Source organism: Frieseomelitta varia, unplaced genomic scaffold (genome assembly GCF_011392965.1).
Source record: "Frieseomelitta varia isolate USP_RPSP 00005682 unplaced genomic scaffold, Fvar_1.2 scaffold_720, whole genome shotgun sequence".
Classification (NCBI taxonomy): domain Eukaryota; kingdom Metazoa; phylum Arthropoda; class Insecta; order Hymenoptera; family Apidae; genus Frieseomelitta; species Frieseomelitta varia.
Window position 1 is genome coordinate 165,182 of NW_025110502.1, and position 18,966 is coordinate 184,147.

At 42.1% G+C, this 18,966-nt stretch overlaps 1 protein-coding gene across 3 annotated transcripts in view; it reads right to left on the reverse strand.

Moving 5' to 3' along the window:
• LOC122535434 (histone-lysine N-methyltransferase Suv4-20-like) overlaps positions 1–18,711 on the reverse strand; it is a 79,664-nt gene extending 60,953 nt beyond the window's left edge. The window contains exons 1-3 of one of the 3 annotated variants that reach the window (XM_043666970.1): positions 18,373–18,384; positions 17,626–18,007; positions 15,565–16,770 (exon numbers count right to left, since the gene is read on the reverse strand). In XM_043666970.1, coding sequence (XP_043522905.1) covers positions 15,565–15,895 — 331 coding nt within the window. In that variant the 5' untranslated portion in view covers positions 15,896–16,770; positions 17,626–18,007; positions 18,373–18,384. Of the gene's footprint in view, positions 1–15,564; positions 17,574–17,625; positions 18,008–18,299 lie in introns of those variants that run through there. The other 2 variants (XM_043666971.1, XM_043666969.1) reach the window with 2 other exon arrangements.
• Between the last annotated feature and the right edge of the window lie 255 nt (positions 18,712–18,966).

Sequence of the window (18,966 nt, forward strand, 5' to 3'; positions counted from 1 at the left end):
CACAACTAAAATTAACTCTCCCTTCAGCGGTGGCGGTTCCGAGCTGCTCCTGGGAGTGAGGTTCACCTGGTCATCCCGGAAACGCTCTCTTTCTCTCTTTATCTATCTATCTATCTATCTATCTCTTTTTGGACTATCAACGTCGATGCGCAAGGACAGAAAAAACAGGATGGCCGACTTGCCCCTGTCATCGTATTAACAAATACTATCGTATTAACAAATACTATCGTATTAATAAATACGGTAAAATAATTTATCGTTTACAAATACGGTAAAAATAATTTCGTTGGAGGAACAGGAGAACCAATTCACTCACCCTGATTTAGTAATAAAATGCGGAACTGTGTTTGCTGATTATTTTGTGGAGTTCTAGTGGAGTTTGTGGAATTTTAGTATTTCAGTCAATAATAATTGTTTCATTAACAATCGTGTGGTTTTCTTTTTGCCATAATAGATATTATGTCATACTGTAATTGTAATTATTATATATTATAACAAATATATCATACTATAATTGCAAGTGTTGAATCACAATAATTAATTGCACGATTTGACAAATAATTGCGTAACATTTACTGTTTATTCAATCATTGTCCAAGACTCTACCTTGGACCGTAAGATCATTTCGTCAAAAGAATTCATCCTACAATAATTCTAAATATATTCCACGGACAATTTGAACGACAGAACCCTACACGCGTGATGTAACACGATCTTTTTGTTCTTTTGTTCAAGGAACAGAAAAATACAGTATCACGGACTCGATCCAAGAAATTATTTTTTCATTCGAACGAGACGTTTCTCCGGCCGGACTTTAGAAGGCCCGAGACACGAAGCAGCCGAGGCACCTGCCCAGCCGAGACAGCTTGTCACCGTGTGGCAAGAGAAGGGTGCATGGAAAATTACGGGTGACTTGTCTCTCCCCGTGTAAGTGGAGGCCGATGATCGATATCGAACACCGTTGAAAATAACACCGCCGCGAATGATATTCATCCTCTTTCTCTCTCTCTCTCTCTCTCTTTGCGAATCACCACACGCCCCCGCAAATATCTCCGCGTTGCCATCATCTTGAAACCGGTCCTAAATAAATTCCACGTAAATTCACCGCTTTCAAATTATATCAGGCTATCGACTGAGCTAATTTTCAAATTAACGGCGAAGGTAGTCGACTTTATCAGAAATCTAGTTCTCACCGATGAGAAATATTTCGAGTAAAGTCAAGAAAATTCGCGGGACTAGAATAAAAACAGGAATATCCCTGTACGAGTGTATTTGAAGAATCCTTGTAACTCACGCCACATTGGAAATACCAACGTACTCATAAATCGTGAAAACAAATTTCGAGGTGTTAGAACGAGTTCTTCGCGAGTCTCGAAACATAAATTTCACGGCGTTAGAGAGAATCCTCTGTCACGCTTGTCGATCATTTCCGACGCGCTGTGCAATCTACAGAAATAAACTGGCCAAAGTGACGGTACAATCCTGCATTCTAATGAATACCAACGATAGACAAATACTATATCGTGCCAAACTTCAAATAAACATCAACGTCCAACGAGTATTATCTAATCACAGTAATCTGAATTATCACTCAACGTTTCACATTCGGCGATCCAACAGGGAAATGCCAACTTTGATCGGAAACACGAATAATTCGTAAGGGAACAATCTACTTGAAAAAGAAGAAAAAAAAAAAAAAGACGAAAGAAAAGAAAAACAAATCGTGGCGTTGGACGTTTGAAAACACAATCTCTCAAGATTGATGATCTCATCTGGCTGTGAACGTGTCTCCATTGATGCCACGATAGCGACCGGCGTGTGTGTTTATCGTTCCACGTACGAATTTATGCCTTGCCTCTAGAGGCGAACCAGCCTTGACATTCCACGAGATATACGTGGCCAGGCGATCTCGCGAGGCCCCACGAAGATTAATCGATGTATCGCGACGTCGAGCAAAACTTTCGAGACCGCGTGTTTAGGACGCGGGACGGGTTCTTTCGCACGAGTTTCGACTCCACCCTCTCGAAACCGTATGAATGAAATTATTAGCCCTCGAGCGCTCATCTCTCTCTCTCTCTGTGCTTGCTTTCTCGATGAGTCAGAAGTGGCGAACGTTTCTTAAAAAAAGAAAGAAAAAAAAAAGAAGGAAAATTCTAATATTAAACGCCAGGTTCTATGTCAACCGGCGAATTCTTGGCTTCGAGCTTCACTGGCTCGGCTCGAGGATTCTTGGGGAAAAAAATATGACGAGCAATAGACGAGGAGCACGCGTGTGACACACATAGTTCTGAATGAAGCAAATACGCCGAGTTTCGTGAATGATGGAACATAGATATGGAAATCTAATTCTTTTTCTGACAATTTTCGTCTGTGCAAAGTCGTTTGTACTTCGTTTGTGTGTTAAATCTTCTCAAATCGAAACTGAAGTTCCGATCGTATCCGTTAACTACGATGAAATTCAACACTGACATTGTATAAAATTTTTATTGTACAATTGCTCCTTCTATCGCATTGGATGACGAGTATAGCTTCTACGTTCGAACAGACATAATCAAAAATAGAATGCACGGATCGATGCAACCATCCGGATGGCAGCGTCTTCTCCAAAGTCTCGAGTGAACGTTCTCTTTCGAGAAACAAGTAAATATCCTACTCCAATCTCACGTCTGAACCTCCGAGAATCGAGCAGCCAATCCACTAAAAAATTTACGATCACTGCCGGGACGGGGCAACAAATTCTTTAACAAAACTGTGAAACGTGTAACCACGAAAATTCTCTGATCGTCCGTCTACGTCGATAACTATCGTACACTCTGTCGATACTCTGTAACGTTTATTTCAAGGTGTCTACGATTTATTTCACTTGTTTCAACCAGTTTAATTCATTTCTCTTTTTTTTTTTTCTTTTCAATTTGTTCCATTGACGATTTACTTTAATTTCCCTTTCTAACATGCAAGTATCGATTCAGGACGAATTATCGCGTCTGTTTGGCGAGCAGAACTGGTCGCGAGATTCATTTACATCGAACGTAATGGCAAAGCAGCGTTGTCGCGTCGACATCGTGTTTCATCCGACGAGCATCGACTTCCTCGCTCCGGACGAGAGTCTGCCACTCCATTGACGAGAAAATCCCCCAGGGAGGGGCGTAGAAAAGTTACTCGCCTCTGGTCCTCTCCGTTCGTTCGTTCGTTCGTTCGTTCGTCGCGTAGACTAAATGAAGCCCGCAGCCACGTGAAAAAGCAGCCACGATCACAAATCTCCGCGCGTCCCAAACAGAAACGACGACCAGGTCTCGACGCTTCACCCCCTGGGAGAGGAGCGCCTTTTTCCGGGCACACAAGCCCGCGAAATTAGACGATGAATCTTCTATGAGCCTCAGGTTCCTCAACTCGAGACCATCTTCCAGTCATCATTCACGCGAAACTGAAGACGAGAGGACTCGCGAGAGCAAGGAGGGTGCAACACCACCAGCGTCTCCGTGTTGTGGTGGTTTAGGTGCTGTCACGAGACGAACCTCACGATATAGTTTAAAGTTTTTCGTAATTTTCGAGTTTCTCTGAAATTTCACCGCGTGAATTCCACGATGGTGTTGTATTTTAATATTTTAAAAAGAAAATATTAATTGGTGTAATAACAGATATTTAATTATATTTTATATTATATAGTATATATATATATAAAAGTATATATTTATTATAGTATATTTTATATATTATATATATAAATAAAATATACTATATATTTATATATATATTTATATAATATATATTATATATTTATTATAATATATTTTATTTATATATTATTATATATATATCAATTTTATATTATTTATAGTCAGTAGGAGGCCACGTTATTTTGAACTCAGAAGGCCGAATTATTTAATCGTTTGTTTAGTCATTAGAGCCAATAGCCTGAAGTTCGACTACATTTCCAAATTTTGCAACGAGAAACTCCACTTTCGCGCAAGAAATTCAAATTTTCCACGAACATTCTCATTGCAGGTTCGAGCTCGAGACGCATTTCGCGAAATAGATTTCACAGTGAGATATTTTCAACCCACGAATTCTCTCTGGAAATTTCGAGCTGTAAAGTCCAACGATGTGAAATTTCACGCAACGGCGTATTTCACAAATTATTCAAAAGTCTGTCCAAAACTTCCCTAAACTCACGAAGCAATAAAATTATCCTACCATTCTGGTAATTAACTTTAACAGCAGTATCGCGATTGTTACGAGAGTTGCGTTGCGAGGTTGTTCAGGCTGAAGATGCATTTCCGCGCGAAAGAAAACGCAACGCTGCGCTGACCTTTAAATGTTGCGGTTATTAATACGTACGAAAGCTTATTGACAGCCGGGGGCTATTATCTGCGAAGGTAGATGAGGGAAGATTACGTGGTGAGCACAAAACCACTATATTGTGGAAATCTGTAAATTACCGCGTGATCATCGAAAAAATTTTAGCTTCTGAGGATGGAATATTCTTCTCTTTAACTAAGATTCTATGATTTGAGAAGATTCGCAAGATTTCGACAACACTATTTAAATGACTTCTATCAAGAAGATTCCTTTCAGTCGATTAGCCAAAAAAAAGTTTAAGTAGCTTCTGAAGATAGAATATTCTTTTCTTCAACTAAAATTCTATGATTTGAGAAGATTCGCAAGATCTTCACAACACTGTTTAAATGACTTCTATCAAGAAGATTCCTCTCAGTCGATCAACCAGAGAAAAAAGAAAGAATTATAGTGGCTCGGTTAAGGACAGGATACACTAAAATAATCTTTTGAAACTGATATCAAAAATCTGTCACAGCTCAACACGTCCTGTACGAATGCACAAATGTTGAGTGGCAGAGAAGATTCCATCTTTATGTCTTGACTTCCCAAAATCATCTGAAGAGAACACTCCAATACTTGATGGACAAATCTGTATCACAAAATATAAGTATCTAGTCGCTAGTGGCCTCGATGTCGATGCGACTTTAAACCTAAATAAAAGGAAAGGAAAGATTCGAAAGACTCGAAGACATATTTTGATTACAATTCTTTTATACGAAGAAAGGAACGATTCAGCTCGATTTAATCCAGCGTTATTTAACACTCACATATTACGCGAACGCTTTAATTAGTCTTCAATAATGGCGAATCGATGGTGAAGCGGTTCACACACAAAAGTGTTACAAAAACCTGAACAACAAAGTGCATTCTCGTCGTATACACGTTATACTAGAGAAGACCAGGAAACAAATAGTCGGTACGCCACGAAGTAGAAACGAAAGTGAATAATTTCCATGAAATTCCTTCCACTCGCATGCCATCTAATGTTCATAATTACTTCGAACGATAAGAACGATACGAAAAGTTATTTTATCTGATGGTGAAACGAACGACCAATTAGAAATTTAAGACTGTAAAAGTGCACAAATATAATGTAAGGAAATATCTAAAATATAATGTGAAATAAAAATAAAGTAATACTGTATGCAGTAACATAAAACAGAAAGTATAATACAAAACATTTAAACGTAATGTTTACAAAAATTTGAATTTTTTGCAGACAAGAAAGATTATAGATAGAAAAATAATATAATAGAAGCTTTCTAGTAGCTTCTGCTTTAAAGTATTCGTAATCTAATTGCAACAAGTTAACCAAGAAATTCAAGACGTGAGAGAACGCGGATTTTGGTAAACAATCTGACGATTCATTCGCGGAATTTGTTCACCATCGCGATTGTGAAGCAAGTAATTACAAGTTCACGAATTCATACGTGGCTCAGCCGGAAAATTAAGTTTCTCTTGATTCCGCCAGTCTTATCTTTCCCCTCCAGGGAAATTATCCCCCATTCGAAAAAGAAAGTTTTCAGCCTTTTCATTCCGACGCGAGCCTCTTAATGCTAACTGTTTGAAACTTCTCCGTGTCATTTGTGGACTTTTCAATGTAATAGTCGCTGCATTGAAAGATGCAATACGTTTTGTTGGATGCTACGTGTATTATTACGCGATAAGATTGAAATAAGCGTGTCTTATTTCACGAGGAGAGAAAGACTTCAATTGCTTCTTTTATCAAGCATTCTTCGTTCGATTCAATTTTATTTATTTATCGTTTCGCAATGAAATTTCGTTTAACAGCGAAGAATTATCTTCCATCAAGTAAGTTCGACTTCGTTTTTTTCTTTTTTTTTTTTTTTTTTTTTTTTTTTTTTTTTTTTTTTTTTTTTTTTAACGAATACCTAATTGACGTTTATACGCCATCAATTGTTTCACTTTCTCGCTATCACTGTCAATTGTCTCGATTAGAATTCTTAGAGAAGACAATTATTCTAAGTACTCCCCGTCGCGTTTGAAATATTCCACGCTGGTGTACTTTCACCGCGTGTTGTCCCGTACACTTTTGTTTCTACAGAAAATTTTCACTCGATCGAAACTTTTGCCAAAACTGTCATTCGAAAAATTTTTTTGGCAAATCCCATTTAAAAGCGTTCGGTAAAAATTGTGCTGTTGGAAATATATTGCTGCGTGTATATAAAATATTCTTTAAATATTTTATAAATATATAATATTTTATAAATATTTTAAAAATTTTCCACACTACGTCAATAAACTATAATCTTATATTTTTAAAAGACTTTAAGTCTGATATTGAACTATGTATTAGTGTCCTGCGTAGACATAGACCATTTAAAGGAAAAAGAATGAGTCATCGTGAGGCAGAGAAACTCGTGTCATGAGATCCATTTAAAAAGACAATAACTTCAAATCGTACCGTCTATGAACCAGATCTACAATGGGGTCGTAAAATCTGACGTCGAAGTTTACATGCTTCGAGAGAAATTGTAATTTGAGACACCTAAGGGAGATATGATTTAAAGACTCCATTCGGTTGCTCGAAGTAAATAGTGAATTAATTCTTCACTTCTGATAGAACATTTAAAAAGACAGTGGACTTTAAATTGCTCCGTTTCATACAGAAACTTGATTTATCGTTCAAAATGTTAGTTAATTAGTTTCTCTAAACTGAAATTAAAACTACTTTCGAATCCATGATTTTTTTTTTCAAAATTTAACAAAAATTTCCTAAACTCTGTTCAGACACATAATTTGTTTAAATATTATAAAGCACAATGGCACAAAAATTGTTCCCAAATCTACTTTAGAAATCGATTACGCCTGTAGATAAAACCAAAGAATCGAAATGTAATTTGTTTAAATATTATAAAGCACAATGGCACAAGAATTTTTTCCAATTTTAGAAATTCTTTTCAAACACGCCTACCGACGTAACTTGTTACAGCCGCTGTGTATGCAACACTGCGGGTTTATTACAGATTTTCATGGAATTTCACGCGCAGATTCAGAAAATTTCCGTACACAATTACACGCCGAAAATAACGGGCAAATTGCAAGATTAATAAATCTTCGATTCGTATGGCACGCTGCCTCTATTATTTCGATGAAAATGGCTGCACCACGGTATGACCTCGCGATCGCTTGACGTCAGAAAGCGATTACGAAGCGTGACGTTTCCCTTCTGCCACGTCCGCAATAAAATCCAGGTAGGTGTAGGTATCAAGTTCAAGAGCGTACGATGAAAGATAGAAAGGGAAGTTTACGATCAATTTGGCAGATTTACGAGGCCGGTAGCGGGCTAAACAACCTGACCCGAACTGCTCGTCCCTTTTACGATAGCGAACCCCAGAGCGAGCTGCACGCACTGCAACCTCTCTCTGCCATAATTTCGTTGACCCACTTCCCTAAATCAACACAGCTAGAGAAATAGCGGCGAATCGAAACTACTAACATACAACTATTATACATCAAGTTAAAAATTATTAGAAACTGTTTAGGTAACATTAACAATAGTTTTTCTTTCACTTTCGAGCACGATTCATGATCGGGACAATTTTTGGATTGTAAATTTAGAGCGTTGAGTTTTCTTTAATAATTAGGTCTGATTGCATTCTTTAGCTGCGGTCAGCTCTTTCAATTTTGTGGATTGAGATATGTTTTCTTTTTTCTTTTCTGGAAAAATTATACTCGACGAAAGCTTTTATTGTAGAATCTTTTCATTATACAGTCGGGAGAGGAGCGTTGAATTATTTTTATGCAAAGTTGGGGAGGTATCGTGAAACTTTCTCATAGAATTTTCATTTAGAAGCAAGCATTTTGGAAACTTATCCTGAGATTCGTGTTCTTTTACTTTCGTGAAACTTGCTAAGACAGAAATCTCCAACCGCGAAATTTTACACTCTTTAATTAAATTCAGAAAATCGGCGAATAACGTACCAAGTTCTCCAATAATACAGTGCAAGAGAGTATTCTGAATTTCAGCAACGTGGACTGATCAATTTAGATCGTGCATCTCGAACGCTACATTAAATGATACACAATCAGTGTTCCAGAGATCCGTGCGTTAACCATGATGTGCTATTCAAGAGCGAAGCAGTATATCGCCCGGGTGGATTGTCCGCGTGATGTATACACACACATATACATTTCTCTCAACTTGCTAAACTCGAAGGTATTTCATTGCGCTACGTCAGAGAAACGCCAACGTGGATAAGTAAATCTTGGAATTAAGTCTGAAGTGTTCGTGGAAGGACTCATCGACGAAAATTGTATTTAATATTTTCCAATGGAAAAAAGATCCATCGACGTAACAAACGTTTTTACAAAAAAAAAAAGGAGGGAAGAAGTTATTTCTTTGCTGTGTGCAACTCCACAACGACGACCATCAGAGCGCGCGACTCGAAGTTCAAGCGCGGCTCGAGGACCCAGAAGAAGAAGCATCCGCAGACGTCGAATTACACCCGTCCTCCTTTGCCTCTCCCGTCGTTGGTCAGGGAACTCTCTCGAGAGTCGAAGGTTTCTGGCCGCTGGTGTTGTCCAGCAGCCAGGCTGGCCAACCGGGATCCATCAGCACGAGCTGGCTGGCGGCTGGCTCTCTGGGCTCAATGAATGATTTCCGCGCGCTGTTGCCACGCGTTACGTCTGCATTCTGCACCCATTACTCCTACTGTGGCGTCGCGCACAGTTTTATCGTTTCCTGCAGTTTACTATTAAACATTGCGCAATTATGCCGACAACGCTGACCTAACCGGCCGGACCCCGTCGCGCCGGCTACTACTACTGCGTCACCCGTTTCAGCCTGACCCCGAGGAATTCGTTCCACATTGTTGCACCACTTATTATTGTCGCGCGTACCTATCGCCACGGAGAAAACTGACGAGAAGAGGCGAAGGTAGTGGACTTTTTCGGCTACAATTACAATTACAATTAGTACGCGAGAAGTCTTTCGAATAGATCGAGCCTCTCGAGACAGATCGAAGAATCTAATCGAGGATTCTCTAAACAGCTTCGAGGAAGCAAATTCTCTCACAGCTGTTGGGAAACTTCGAACGAGAGAGTGGAACGTTCATCAGTCGAGTGAAAGTTCAATCGTAGAGATAATTTCAGGGGACAAATCCAACAGGAGAAATTCCAATCCGAGTTTCATTCGATGACATCTTAGTTTAAACCGATTGGTAGAATCACCGTGGAACCATCATTTGGATTCTAATAATGCCTCGAAGCAGACATTTATACACTTTATGCCAATTCGTTACATCGTCTCGGTGTAGTAAAGTTCAATGATTTGGTTTGGTAGCGAGAATGCAACACTGTCCGCGTTAATGCGAGTATCGTTTTGTTAACGATCTGCAAATTGTAGCGAGGGAGATGAAATACGGGGTATCATGTGTGCATGGATGGTAGACGATTGCAGTGATTTATTGTTAATTCAATGCAAACAACTTTGCGAGAAGATAATTGGCGACGGCGTTGAAATTTCACTCGTAACGATCCGAACATACTGCAAGAAGGAAATTGAAAGAATGAAAACGAAGATCTACCGTGGCTGAATCACGCTTCGAACTAATCATCGATAAATGAACGCGATTACCGATTAGTCGCTTCAGATAGCGAAAAGAAGTGGCCACGGTGGTTCCAGATGCTTAAAAAAAAAAAACTCTCAATTAGCACACGAAAAGTTGGTTCTTGCACGTTTCGTTAGTTATCTAGGCGCGAGTGTGAAAATCAAATAACGATAATTCTACGAATCTAATGTCGCTGCCGTGGCGAAGATAACAAGAGGAGTTGACGTAACAAATGATAATACCCTTTGTCTCGCCGTCTAGTAACAAACATCTAACCGAGAACAGCAAGTCACTTGGTGGCGTACATTAGTCTCAAAGAACCATTTAACCAAACCCGCGTTAATGCAACCTCTCACATCCATTTTCACGACTGTTACGATAACCCAGTATCCGCCATTTTACTCGAGAAATTTAAGTTCCCTTCGGACCTATATTCACCACGGAAACGTTTCTCTCATTGAGATCTAGGTTCACGAATGATTCTCGAATATGTAGATAGGTATATCACGGGCTACGAAATTTCTCCCTGTTTATTATGATGCGAAACACATTTGCAAAGCAACGTATAAAGTTTTTCGCTTTTCAACCCTTTAAGTGTTGCATTTTATTTCGAGAACGTGCAATTGTTTGCTGAATTATTTTGAAGCTGCGACATAAAACGTACTCGACGAAAGCAGTGTAAAGTAAACTCGAAACAAATTATAATAAAAAGTTGTTCTTCAAAAATCATATTTTATTACAAATTCGTTCATAAGAAAAATTATGTATAATTAGAATCGATCTTTTTTTTTTTCTCCCTTGTTTTCGTCCTAAAATATCCTAAAATTACGAATATATTTTTCGTTTCACCTAAATTTTGCTTTAATAACAAATGCAAATTGTTTTTACTACGGGGATAAATCTAAAAATCAAACAAAAAGGGTGACGAGTATACTCGATACAAAGAAACTGAAAATACTTTAATATTCTTTTTCTAAAGTAAGCTCGTTTGCTCTTTAAAATCGAAGGATTGAAAATTTCTGCTCGAGAAGTTCAAAGTTTCGCGAAACCGTTCCGATCGCCGTGCGATTGGAAAAATAAACTGGCAAGATTTTATATAGTGACCAGATTTCTTGGCACATCTGTTGCACAATTCCCGAGGCAGCGGCCACGGTTAAGTGCTAATGACGAATCGCGCGTATTAGGTACCCGTGGATGATTGATCGCCGGCCTTAGGGGAAGGCAACGTTGGAAAGGCGCGGCTGCATCTTACGTTACGTCTTGCAAAGTTCTCTCTCTCTCTCTCTCTCTCTCTCTTTCATCCAGTTCCCTCAGCCCTTTCGATAAGTACCGATTGTTTTTTTCTCACAATTCAACAGATGATTTATAACAGTGCCCACAATCGTATTTTTATATCACTGAGAAGTTATTTAATTTCGAGGGAAGTGCCTCACTTCAGATAAAAGAGTTTAATCGCTTCATTTTCGAACTTTTAACCTGTTTCTCTCACGCAAAATACAAGATAAAATTGAATGTCCTAAATCTGACCAATCTTTTTTCCTACAATTTAGATTTTTTTTTTTTTTTTTTTTTACTATTTAAAGCAGCTAGAGAGGAGAAAGTTTTCATCGTAAAGAAGAAAAGGCCGTCTGGAATTGATTGACTAGAACGGAAGAGCAATTGCCAAAGGGGAAACGCAACCGCGACACGCCCCGAACCGATAGCCAAAATATCGATGTACGTGGCGCGAATCGATCTCCCGCCGTCGATTATCTCCGCTAATGAATGCGCAAACACGGATGTACGAAAGGTTAACGTTTCCTGTTTGGCGGTGGATGTCGACGGTCTATCGTTGCGGCTACCATCGATACACCCTGTCGATTGGGGTATTATCGCTATGATGTTTGCGGTTTGCTACGTTGTAATGGCGACTTTCGTCCAACTTTAATCAATTTCGCATGTTGTTAATTCACGTCGTACACGTTTCACTGTTGTAGTGTAGCTATTTAGCAAGTGTAGCGAAATCGAAAGAAAATTTACCATCGGACAGATTCGCGAATTTTTCCTCTTTTCATCGAAGAGCTTCTTCAACTCTTTTTACAATTGAAATTACATCATAAAAATCAGAACAACTAATAATGAATAGAACTCTTCCGATCACACGTTTCATTAATTTAGCAAATCTCGACGCGTGTATTATATTTAAATATCGAGGAAAAGTTTTCATAGATTTCCAACAGTTTGATCATTTAACAGACATAGTAGTATGTTATTTTCCATTTGCCCATTCAGTATCATAAACTATCGATAATGTCACGAATCAAGGTAATCAAACGTAAGATCTACTTTTAAATCGAGCTTTAGCTTCAGAAATAAATAAATTCTATTGCGTCTGCGTGCGCAAAAATTAAACGCTCGCGTCAAACGTTACAGATTAATTGACGATTGAAGAAATACATTATTCCCGGGTGATTTGGTTATCAAGCAGCGATAAGATAGAAAAAAAAAAATCTTTCACATCGATAGAGAGCGACTATCTCTCCGTTTAATATCAATATTCGTCGATAAATCGTTCTAACCAAAGAATTTCAATTTATTCGAACGCAACAAAACTCACCCATAGTCCACTGACCATGGCGATGCATCATGCAACGTCAACGTCGCCAATTTTGCGAGTCGCGAAGTTAGTATTCGAATACCAACGTCCCCGTCTTTCGCCTATAAATCGCAGACAAGCGAGTGAAATAAAACTACTTGGCTACGCGGTACCCGAATAAAAGTGAATCGCGACGAGAGTCACGACGTAGAGCACGAACGCGATTACGTTGGTAACGCGCAGAGGACCCGCCAGCAGAAACGGCATATTAAAATCCGGACTGTTCTGCATGTAAATTACTCGGCGTTGCGTTCAACGAACGCACACGTGCAGCAACACCGCGTTTCAGATTTACGCGTTCCTGCAACGACGCACCGCGAAACACGTACAACATACGTGGCATTGGTACACCGTCGAGCTGGTTACTTTCGAGGTAACACGTGTTGCATGATCAAATAGTACGTACTATGAAAAGTGGCCACGCGAGAGCGGCCAACGGAAGGCGGATAACAAGATTCCTGATCAATATTCACCGGCTAAGGAAATTTGAGAACGCCCGAACAGAGGATTACTTGTTCGAATTCTCTCTACTCTGCGCTCTCTTTCTCTCTTTCTACTACTCTGCGTAGTATTCCTGGAAACTACGTTTCGAATAGACGCGTTGGAATGTGAATGAGTGAAGCATGTTCCTGTTATCAAAGTTTGTTAACATTTGCGCGATCGTTGGAACGGAACGTGAAATATTTTTAATTCAGAAGAAAGATGTTCCTTCTAGATTGAATACGATGAATCGTTGCTCAAAGGTTTGGGACATGTTTTAATTTCAGACGAGAGAAAGTGCAGCGAACGACATTTAGACGCGAGGCTTCTAATTACAATTTTTCATTATTTCGTACAAGTTTTCTGCTCTGTTTCGTGCATTTGCGAAACTGTAATATTAAAAGATAACTCGTACGTAAAGTGTACAATCTAGAAATTGATCGAAAGTAGTACATATCACTTTTTTTTTTTTTGTACAAGTTTAAGAAACCTAAATTTGAAATTATTACAAAATATCAAAGAGTACGATTAAAAGACTCGTAACAAATAAACCTAATAAGATAGCGTGTTATCAAAGCGAATGAAAGTCATTTTCCTCGTAAAAGGGAGGAATATCCTGCCCGTTTGAAAACGTGTAAAGAATACGACAATGCACGAGTCTTTTCATCTCGGGCTACGTTCACACTCGCGCTCGTCGAAAGAAAGGCAAGCATGCTAGGAAATGTAAAAACAATTCAATAAATCAACGACATTCTGCACCTACCGTAGAATACTAATTCCCCAGGCCAGCCGGCACAAAGGCACAAGCAACCACGAGCGATCAGAGACAACGAGAGAGGTCTAACGATCTATCAGGGCCGCGAGCGTTGAAACAAAAAGGCAGCCACGACAATGGTACAGGCTTTTCGTGGGAGCACGATAACAAAGCTCCCTTCGCGCCGACGATGAGAGAGAATAAGAACGTAATCCCACTTTGTCTCCCTTTCCCTTTTTCTCTCTCTCTCTCTCTCAAGTAACCTGCACGTAGTGAAATTTATTTCGATGCAAGACTTTCAAAGCTACAACCTGTCACTATAGATAGAGTAATTGAGTGTTAGTGCAATAGGTATCTATCGATTGAGAATTAAAATTTGGGTCTCTTGAACTTTTGATCGATTATTCCAAACCTTTCGAATACATTCGTCGATCCAAGTTCCTACAATTTATGAAAATTCGAAATAAAGATTTTCATCAATCGATACTCGTAGAAACTTCCACAAACATCCAAACAGAGTTCAGAGAATTATTCGGACGGCCAATAACCATTATTAAAATATTACTCCGTTTAACAACTGGACAATTGAATAGCGGCTCCGAACAACTGCGTCCAACCGTATCGCGATGATTCGAAAACCTCTGTTTCGCTGCGGAACGCACACCGTGCGAGGCAAGTTTCTATGGTCGCCGGCTGCCTTTGTCCCTTCCTCAAGCAACGACCGACGATCCGATGAGATAGCGCCGGCCGAAGGAAGCGTACCGGAAGAGGACACGAAAAATGGAGGGAAAGAGGCAGCACGTGTAGGTAGCGAGAGAACGGTGCGTGCACGGGGTTTGTTTAGTGGAACGACTCCGACTATCTTTGCTACCGCGAGTTCCTCGACTCGCAATCGAACCGCACGGTAATTCCCTTTTTTCTATGCTTCCTTCTTTCTTTGTTCTTCCCTCGTTCTATCCCTCCCCCCCCCCTTTTTTTCCTTTTCTCTCTCCACTCCACCCTTGGCAATTCTTCTCCGCGAGAAAGAGAGGCTTACTCGTTCGCGTGGAGTTGCTCGCGATTCACGCGTAGGGAACGGTAATCGCGCACAGCTGCACACCGTCTTTCGGATGAAAAAGGCTCGTTCACAAGGGCCACGATGCGCGACGACAATGGACGACGACCACCGCTGGCCGACGATCTCTGGTCGCGAAAGAAGAAGGGAATCACGACGATCGAGAATCACCTGATCGCGATCGAGAGATACTCGAGGATGGTTGAGGGGGGGAGGGGGGCACGGGATCTAGGAGCACCCTGGGTGCTGGCTATTGTTTCCCTGACGTGCGCGAGCACGGAGGTCTCGAAAAGTGGGTATCCGGGTAATGACCGATTCAACGACTAATGGGTTGAATAGACCAGCGTTTCCGTTACTTTGGATTCTATGCATGCAAATTGCCATGGGAATTCCTTCCTTTGGAGCGTATTACTCGAGAATGTTGCTGCCTCGAAGCGCACTGCTTGAACACTTTTAGCAGAGTGTTCCCCTTTTCTTTTTAATTTCACGTTAAAAGAGAGATCGGTACCTGTCTAATTAATCAAGTTTGATTTTAACATTGAACGCGATCTTTAAGAGATCTTTCCAGGCGTTTCAATTTTGGCAACAATTCGATCGTTCAAACATTTTACAATGGAAATAAATTCTTCTTCTTTAGACCAGCACGTGTTTTTAGAGTTGTCAAACCAGTGCACAGTCAGTCACCTTGTTCGCCCCTTTCAAATTAACTCGCCGAGTTTGAAAAACTCACCTATAACGGTGTTGGCAGCGACCTCCTTCGCAGCGGCGGCAGCAGCCGCGGGTCCATGAGCCAAGAAATCGCTGAGGGACAACGACGAGGCGATGATCTGCCGTTTCTCCTCGAAATTTAAGTAATCCAGGCTGTTGCTCCTCTGTGGCCCGGCGACGATCGTCACGGTCTTGGCCGCGTGATGATGATGATGATGATGATGATGGTGCTGTTGCTGCTGCTGCTGATGCAGACTGTTCTCCACGGAGAGGTTGCTCGGTTTCTCGTTGCCGGGCTCGTTGTTAGCCGCCGGGCTGGGCACCAGGTAGACGCCGCTGACGCGTATGGACATCGTTTTGAAACGGCCGCGCTTCGTCCGCCTCCAGGGGCTGCGAATCGCGACCAGGCCCGGCAACGGAGCTACCGGCTGCTGGCCAGCTGAAACATCCTGACGGCTGCCCGGTCGAGAGGTCGGCTCGCGTCGCTTGTTACTTCGCGGCAGCTCCACGGCGGCTCGGCGTTTAGTGCGTTCGAGATCGCCGAGGAAAATTTACGAGCTCCGCTGTGCGCTGCTTCTGGCAGCGGCTACCGCTGCGTACGTCACCAGGCGCTCCGACGATCGGTTTCACTTTATTTTCGTCGTTTGAATCTTCGCCGCCCTCGACTCGATCGACGTTAAACCCCTCTTCTCGCGCTTTGATTCGTTTGATTGTCACACGCTCCTCTTCGCGGCGACTTCGACTTCGATTGTCACTTGCACAACTTTCTCTTCTTCTTCTTCTTCTTATTATTATTATTATTATTATTATTATTATTATTATTCTTATTGTTATTACTAGTTGCTCTAGACGTATAATTGGTTACAGCTAGATATAGAAAAAGGTACAACAGGTATTCCAAGATGGCAGGATTTCCGTATCACGTTTGAAAATTCCAGTGGAGCCGGACTCGATGATTGGAAGGTATTTCTCCCCTATTGGTGTTTGTGCTTTTTCCACGATTATGGCACTCCGTATGAAAAATGGCCGACCCGAGCCGGCTGACTCCGTACTGCTGAGAGGGGAGGTGGGGAGGGGTCTTCCACGGTCTTTATTTATAACGGAAGGAAGCGAACGCGAGCCTTCCGCGGTCGTTTTTCTTTTCTTTCTTTTCTTTTCTCTCGGTCTCTCTTTCTCGCGGCCGCCACGAGACACACTCTGTGCACGGTCAACGCTCCACGGAATCGTCCTGCGCAATAGGAACGGGGTAAAACGTTAAACTCTCCCGGTAATGGCACCGGCTGTCATGAATGGCGTGTATTGTGTCGTTCGGGAGAGGTCTCGAACGACCGTGTGTCCACCGTGCCACGAAATGTCGCATCGCGGTCCATCGACTTTCCACCCCGGGTTCGATTATCGACCGTTCGATCCGAGCATTGAACGAGCGCGAACCCTATTTAACGATATTCCGGTCATGGTTCCCGAGACTCGCTCAACCCGTGATACATCGATTCCATACAGCTCTTGATACTATGTCGCTCCGTTTAATTTACAAACACGCGACGCGTACGAATGACGTTTATATATTACGTTTCTCTCGCGTAAAAATGAGTCTGTTACAGGTAACGTTCTCACCGAACGGGAAGACATTTCTAACCTAACCTATACTCGATTTGAAAACACGAACGAGAGAAGCCGAAGGTCGGGACGCGACAATACGACCGCAGGAAAAATGTCTCGCGACTATGACACGTAACGAAAGAACGAACGAACGTTCGCAGTTTACGTACGTCGCGAATGTAAGAAACCGAGGCTGGCTGGCATACAGCGATGTTTACCAGCTGACGCGAGTAACCTCAAAAACGATACGGAGCTCGCGTACGTGTGGCAAAGTCGTGGATACGGTACGGATTACAACGCACGCAGAAAACATTCGGTTTTATCGGTGGAACGGCATCACGGTGTACTGTCACCGGGCGCGCGCAGAGTGATGGTGGTCAGGAGAGGAGCCGGTGTTACGAGACACTCGCGTTTCATGAGCGAACGGGGGACACACGCACACACGCGCGCGCATGCACGCACACAGTCACGTATGCACACGTACTTCAGATAAATTCTGTTGCGACGAGAGGCACAGAGGCGTACACGACGATAATATTCGGGGCAGTGCTGGATGGCAGGATTCGCGAAGGAGCAGCAGAAACGTTGCTCCTCCCCGGCGTAATATCACAGCGATGACGATTCACGGCAGGCGTCGCCACTCCTTCACGGGGACACCTGTGTGCCTTGTGGCTGCAGGTGAGAGGAGAGCAAGACGGAGAGAAAGGACGCTACGATTATAAACACAGAAGCACATACTACGCGCGTACGCACGCTGAGAGCCACGTAGCGAAGCGAGACAGACCGATACGGGCACAACGAGCGCGGCGAGGCACGATGCCAGCTCCGAAATGCTCTCCGGAATCAACTTGGCGCGGACGACGAGCCTGGAGCCACGGACGCGACGGAACTACGAGCGATGCCGACGTCGACGAGGAAGCACGCACCACGAAAAGCTGACTGACACACACGCCGCTCTCACGGCTTTTCTCGCGCACAGACAAGAGATAGAGAGATAGAGAGACAGAAAGAGACACGAAGAGAGAAACGTCTCGCGTCGGGATGTGTTCGTGAGGAGTGGACGAACTCGCGTAGACACGGTCGTACACACACACGCGCGCAGTAGTGTACGTTGGATGGACGTTCGCGCGGGGACGGATTCGCGACGGAATTAATTACCGTTGCAACGGCGATGCAACGTGTTAGAAACAGACAAGAGACCAGACGAACGGGTAACAACGACGATAATAACGACGACGACGACCACGCCACGAAACACACACCGAGCGAGGCTCGCGAACACTGAGGGCGGCCATGCGATCACCGCGCCACCACGCGACACCGACGGGTATCACCGGCCACGAGACAACGCCGCGCCAGCCGAGAATGGGGGAAAGTGAAGCTACTATACCATCTTCGTCGTAATTTTTCATTAATGAATTTACGGAAGGGTCTGGAACCGGCCACTGGCAGCAGGATGGGCTACGTGGTTACGTGGGTAACTGCAGGGTGAAATAAATCGTGACCTCCGGGTATTGGCGAATAAATACCCGGTCCCATTTATTTCCGTGAAATTCCGTGCTCGCAAATATTGAACGCAGCTAAAATGGGATCATTGCTCGTGATTATACGCGTTCTAATTGATGAAAAACTTCTCCATAAAAAATGTAAATGTACCTTTCGATCCTTTGCGTGATTCGATCTTAATTCTTCGGCATTAAACACGAAATGGTTGTTAAAAATATTTTCAGATTTTTAATGCATAGTTTCAATACATAATGTACATAATTATTTACATAATTTACATAATACATAATCTGCAGAATTGTTATGCAAATAGTAAGAG